The 5876-nt window shown below is 53.7% G+C and overlaps 1 protein-coding gene across 1 annotated transcript; it reads left to right on the forward strand.

Moving 5' to 3' along the window:
• Positions 1-20: 20 nt before the first annotated feature.
• Positions 21-3183, forward strand: BMP4 (bone morphogenetic protein 4). The gene is made up of 3 exons (XM_015629595.3): positions 21-135; positions 729-1105; positions 2117-3183. Exons 2-3 carry the CDS (start codon positions 736-738, stop codon positions 2956-2958), a joined length of 1212 nt encoding a protein of 403 aa, XP_015485081.1. The 5' UTR covers positions 21-135; positions 729-735; the 3' UTR covers positions 2959-3183.
• The last annotated feature ends 2693 nt before the right edge of the window (positions 3184-5876 follow it).

Genomic DNA, 5876 nt, shown 5'->3' on the forward strand with positions numbered 1-5876 from the left:
CGGCGGCGGCCGCACTGCGCCGGGCGGCGATCGCGGGAGGCGCTCGGCAGCCGCTGCCCCGGGGCTTTCGGCGCGCTGGGTCCGGGCTGGCTCTCCAGAATCATGGACTGTGCTGATATGCCTTGCTTGCTGTCAGTGAGTACAGCCCTCTTCTTCCTCCGCCTTGCTCTTCGCTTTTTGTTTTCAACGCAGGGCTTTATTTTATTTTTAATATTTTTATTTTTTTTTAAAAAAAGAAAAACTTTATGTTGTTCTTATCCTGGTTTTCCCTGCCGGGGTCCGGCGGCGGGATTCAAACCGGGGGCTGCAGAGCGCGCCGAGCCGCGCGCCCCTTCCTTCCCCGCCGGGCGCCGCCGGTCCCGGTCCCGGTCCCGTCCCGTCCCGGTGGGGCTGCGGGGCCGGGATGCGCCGGGAGCCCTCCTGCCCGAGGGAGCTGCGGGGCCGGGATGCACCGGGAACCCTCCTGCCCGAGGGAGCTGAGGGGCCGGGATGCACCGGGAACCCTCCTGCCCGAGGGGCTGCGGGACTGCGGACATCCCGGCGACGGCGGCCGGTCCCTGCCCGCCGGGGCGCGCCGGCTGCCGCTCGAGTGGGGGCTGCTCCCCGTGTCCTTTTGACATTTATTACTACTATTATTATTGTTTTTAAGTTTATTCGGAAGAGGAGGGGGGTTTCGCTTCTCATCCTGACTTTCCTTCTTGTTTGTTGTCGTATTTTTTACACCCCAGAGACACCATGATTCCTGGTAACCGAATGCTGATGGTCATCCTACTATGCCAAGTCCTTCTAGGAGGTACTAACCATGCTAGCCTAATCCCTGAGACCGGCAGGAAGAAAGTGGCAGAGCTTCAGGGACAAGCCGGATCCGGACGCCGCTCTGCCCAAAGCCATGAACTCTTGCGGGGTTTCGAAACAACTCTGCTGCAGATGTTTGGGCTCCGAAGGCGGCCTCAGCCCAGCAAGTCAGCCGTCATTCCTAGTTATATGCTGGATCTCTATCGACTCCAGTCCGGAGAAGAGGAGGAAAGCCTCCAGGAAATTAGCCTGCAGTACCCTGAGCGATCGACCAGCCGGGCAAACACCGTGAGGAGTTTCCACCATGAAGGTCAGTGATGGGAGGCGGTAAATTCCCAGCCCCGGTAGCGATCGGGATTTCCTTGAGTTTGGAAGCTCACAAATGCCTTTACAAGCGGGACGTGCCCGGCCCTAAATTTATGGGAGGAAAACCACCTCCTCCCCCCCAGCCTGCCGTGTGTGGGTGACAGGCGTGCTGCTCGGTATTTTTTCCAGCATCCTGTGCTTAACCCGAGCTTGACCATATTTTGAAGTGCTTTTGCTTCTGTTGACAACAGTGAGTTTCCTTCGGTGCCTCTGCCTCGGGGTCACTCCCTGGGCTCGCGTGGATTTAATGGCTCTGGATCGGATGCGGGAGTAAAGCGAGGGCGGGATCTCGCCCCTGGAGTGTTTCTTTTGAACTATCAAAGCAATTGCTGCCTGCTTTTTACTCTTAAGAAAAAAAAAAAAAAAAAGAAAAGAAAAAAAAAATCCCCCCAAACCCCGACTCGAATTTAATACTTACAGCTGTGTGTTTATAAGGTTTATTCAATAGACCCTTGTAATCTGATCCAAATGTTTCCTAGCGGATGTTTCTTTTCCAAAGTAAATCTGAATTATTAATCCAGCCGCATCATTACTGCGTTGGAATTCGCTTCTCTTTCTCCCCCTGCCCCCCGTAACAAAGCACCTCTGTGCTCCGTGGCGCCGCATCTCGCCGGGGAGATGATTTTGGAGAGACTGGGGGAGAAAAAGCAAAAAGGGGGAAAAAGCTAAAGGGAAAAAGTCTCCCTGGACGGGGAGGCGAGATGGGAAGGGGTGAACCGCTCGAGGTGCGGGTGAGCCAGCGGTGCCGGGGCAGGAGCGGTGCCGGGGCAGGAGCCGCTCCCGGTGCGGCCGGGAGGGATGCGCGGGGGAGCGGAGAGGAGCCGGTGGCTGCCGGGCAGGTGAAACGTGGGTGTGAGCTGTGGCCGTGCCGGGGGGCCGTGGCTGGCTGCCCCGAGGCTGAAGTGCTCTCGTTTGCTTGTCTTACCACTTCCCCCCCTTCCCTGCTCTCCCCCAGAGCACCTGGAGAACGTCCCGGGTCCCAGCGAGGCGCCCCGGATCCGCTTCGTCTTCAACCTCAGCAGCGTGCCGGACAACGAGGTGATCTCCTCGGCGGAGCTGCGGCTGTACCGGGAGCAGGTGGAGGAGCCGAGCGCGGCGTGGGAGAGGGGCTTCCACCGGATAAACATTTACGAAGTGATGAAGCCGCTGTCGGAGCGCGCCCAGGCCATTACGCGCCTGCTGGACACGCGGCTGGTGCACCACAACGTGACGCGCTGGGAGACCTTTGATGTGAGCCCGGCCGTGATCCGGTGGACCAAGGACAAGCAGCCGAACCACGGGCTGGTGATCGAGGTCACCCACCTCCACCACGCACAGACTCATCAGGGCAAACACGTCAGGATTAGCCGATCTTTACCTCAAGGGCGCGGGGACTGGGCGCAGCTCAGGCCGCTCCTGGTCACTTTTGGGCACGACGGGCGGGGCCACGCGCTGACCCGCAGAGCTCGCCGGAGCCCCAAGCACCAGCGTTCCCGCAAGAACAAAAAAAACTGCCGCCGCCATGCCCTCTATGTGGATTTCAGCGACGTGGGCTGGAACGACTGGATCGTGGCACCCCCGGGGTACCAGGCGTTTTACTGCCACGGGGACTGCCCCTTCCCTCTGGCCGACCACCTCAACTCCACGAACCACGCCATCGTGCAGACGCTGGTGAACTCCGTGAACTCCAGCATTCCCAAGGCCTGCTGCGTGCCCACGGAGCTCAGCGCCATCTCCATGCTCTACCTGGATGAGTATGACAAGGTGGTCCTGAAAAACTACCAGGAGATGGTGGTGGAGGGGTGCGGGTGCCGCTGACCCCCTTCCCCGCCGCCCTCTCCTCCCCTTCTCTCTCCCTCCCGTCCCACCCCAGAACTGCTTGCTATAGCTGGACTCTTCTCTAAACTAAACGTTCACCTTGACCTTATTTATGACTTTATGTGCAAATGTTTTTGACAATAATGATCATATATTTTGACAAAATATATTTATAACTACATATTAAAAGAAAAAAATAAAATGAGTCATTATTTTAAAGGTAAATGCATTTTGTGTCTCGCCTCTCAGGGTGCTGCTGAGGCTGTGCTGCCTGGGAGTGCAGCCGAGAGTTTATTTTGTCTCCTTATCTTCTTACCCCCCCTCCCTCCTTCTCCACTCCTTTCCCTCCCTACCCTTTTTTCACTTAAAGGCTTTGCAAATTTTAGTCTTTCTATTTCTCGCCGAGGTACCCGCGGATCCCCTGGTGCTGGGGCTGTGCCACGTGGGAGATGAGGGTCCCTGGAGATTTAAGAGCCGCTGGGAATAGAGCCGACCTTGCTAACCTGGCCCAAGCCTTTCCAAAGCAACCCACCAAAAATGCATTTGAAAAGAAGGTGAAGATTTACCTGAGGGCTTTATGCTAAACCCGCTGGGTTTTATACCCTTTCTCTGACTTCAGGACTCCCCAGGTTTTAAAACTATTAACATTTTCCCCCCTCTCCTCCCCTCCCCACTGGAGATTGGGAAGCTTCAAAGGTTTCCACAGGTCCTTTGAAGATCAAATCACTCCATTACAATGCCAAAAAAAAAAAAAAAAAGAAAAAAAAAAGATATCTGGAGCAGTTAAATGTGTGTTAGCTAATAGCTACCTGTGCTGTGTCCTTTCTAAATTGCTTCCGAGCAGGAAGGTGATTGGAGCTGGGCAGGTACAGTTGGAGGTATCCAGGGCCTTAAAAACCCTGCCTCAAATGCGTTGGAGGGGCTGTGTTTGGCTCGGAAAATAGGGAGCTGTGCTGGGATGGGAGGTGTGGGACCATCGTGGGAATGGGGAAGGGACAGCAGGGTGAAGGGTGTGTGATGCTTTCTTTTTCTTTTTTTTTTAAATTTTTTTTTTCTTCTTTTCCTTTAATGATTGAAGCTTTCCAACCCTCCGAAAGGGGCAGCTTAGTTGAAACCAATAAAAAAGTGGAGCGGAAAGCTTGCCAAAAGCCTTGGCTCCCTGAAGAGTGCAGGTGGAGAGAGGAGATGGGAGCTGCAGGAGGGGGAGGCGAGCGTGGCCCTGTGGTTCTCTTGGAAAGAAAAATCCCCAGCCCTCGATCTCCTCTGTGCCACCGAGGCTTTCCCACCCCTCCATCCCAGCTGTGTTCGGTCACAGGGTTCCATCTGCTGCCCGAGAGCCCTCGGCTGTCTCGGGGTGCTGGGGGATCCTTCGAGGCTCCCAGCACCCCATGGAGGAGCGATGGGTGTTGGGTCTCCGGGGCCCCCTCGGCCCCGAGCTGACACTCTCATTCCTGCCTTTAGAAGGGAAATGTGTGGCCTGGGGCATCGGCGACCTGCTGCCTCCCCTTTGATGCCTGCATATCAGACATAGCCATGCCAAAGAAAGAATTTCATTTTGAAGTGGCATCAGCTAAAGGCGAGCGCCTTTCAGCTGCCTGACAGGGCAATTACACACATCTCCCTCGATAACCCCGGCTGCTGCGGGGTCGGGTGGGAAAAGGGGTCTCTGGGCCCCCAGGCAGCCCTGGATGTGGGGCAGCCACTGAGGGAGGGTACCTTGGAGGAAAAAAAAAAAATTAGGAAAAAAAAAAAATCACTTTATTGACTTTAAAATTGACTTTACCAAAAAGAGGCTTCTCCCAGGTTCACTGCCCTGTTGGTCGGTGCATCCCGGGTTGTCCTGGAGGCTGTGAGGGTGTTGTGGAGCTGAGCAGCATCTGCACAAATGCCTCTTGGATTTAGGTCATTCTTGCTGGAGGAGCCTCCAACTGCTCTGCTGCGTTCCTGCTGCTTTATGGAGCTGTTTATTTTGGTGCTTCTTTTTGCATTGCGTTTCAATGATGAAATCAAAGCTTTGACCCTGTGGAGGCACAGGCACTTGATTTTCTGTAGGTGCTGCTCTTGTCCTGAGGCCTTTGGGAGGTTTTCTTTTGCTTGGGTTGCTGAGATCCTGCATGGGGTGTTCTGCTCAGAAAGTGTAGGAAAAAAAGTCAACTGTTTAAAAAAATAAAAAGTGTGTTTTAGTTATGTAGAATTTATAGGAATCTAACTGTGGCTATAAACCTGCTGACAGTAAATGTAATCTCGGGGACAAAATACTCATGGATGCATTAAGGAATTTGTTCATCATGGCTGAAGTTTTGCATTTTACACAGAACACAGGGGCTGAGGGTTTCCTTCCCTGTGTGTGTCCTTGTCACCCATGGGTGGCAAACTGCTGCATAACCTTGTGTGATTGGAGAGGCACCAAATTTCTCAAACTGCTAAATCATTTAAAAATAGGAAAGCACACCAAAACTGTAGTGAAGGCAGAATTAGTTCCTTTCTAGTTTCCATCTGACAGCCAGTGGTGTTTTTTGCCCACCACTTCAATTTGTGCTGGGTTTTAATGGTGTTGACCTGAGCTCTCTTCACCATCCTGGCTAGGAGGAGCGGGGTCGTTTTTGGGAAGCTGGGATTGAAGCACTGGTGTGGAGAGACCCTGGAATTCCACACAGTGTTTCTGGCTATTGTTTTGTGCATTTCTTGCAGCAGTTGTGGGGTTTAATCCCGTGCTGGAGTTAACCTGGTGACCGATCCTGTGTGTTTGACAAGTGCTCTGTGCCATAGAAGCGCCGGTTTGGTTCCAACAGGGCAGACCTGGAGTGAGGCTTCATATCAGGCAACCAGTGCTTATCTTTGCTTAAAAGTATGACAAATGTACCATGCCATCATCCCTCTGACCGTGGAACTTTACTCTTTGCAAATGTGACTTGTTT

Source organism: Parus major, chromosome 5 (genome assembly GCF_001522545.3).
Source record: "Parus major isolate Abel chromosome 5, Parus_major1.1, whole genome shotgun sequence".
Classification (NCBI taxonomy): Eukaryota; Metazoa; Chordata; class Aves; order Passeriformes; family Paridae; genus Parus; species Parus major.

What these genes read in the sequence shown, in the direction of transcription:
- BMP4 (XM_015629595.3), top strand. Translation starts at nt 736, where the DNA reads ATGATTCCTGGTAACCGAATGCTGATGGTCATCCTACTATGCCAAGTC. An exon ending in GAGGAGTTTCCACCATGAAG is followed by an intron (nt 1,106 to 2,116) that starts GTCAGTGATGGG and finishes GCTCTCCCCCAG; the next exon opens with AGCACCTGGAGAACGTCCCG.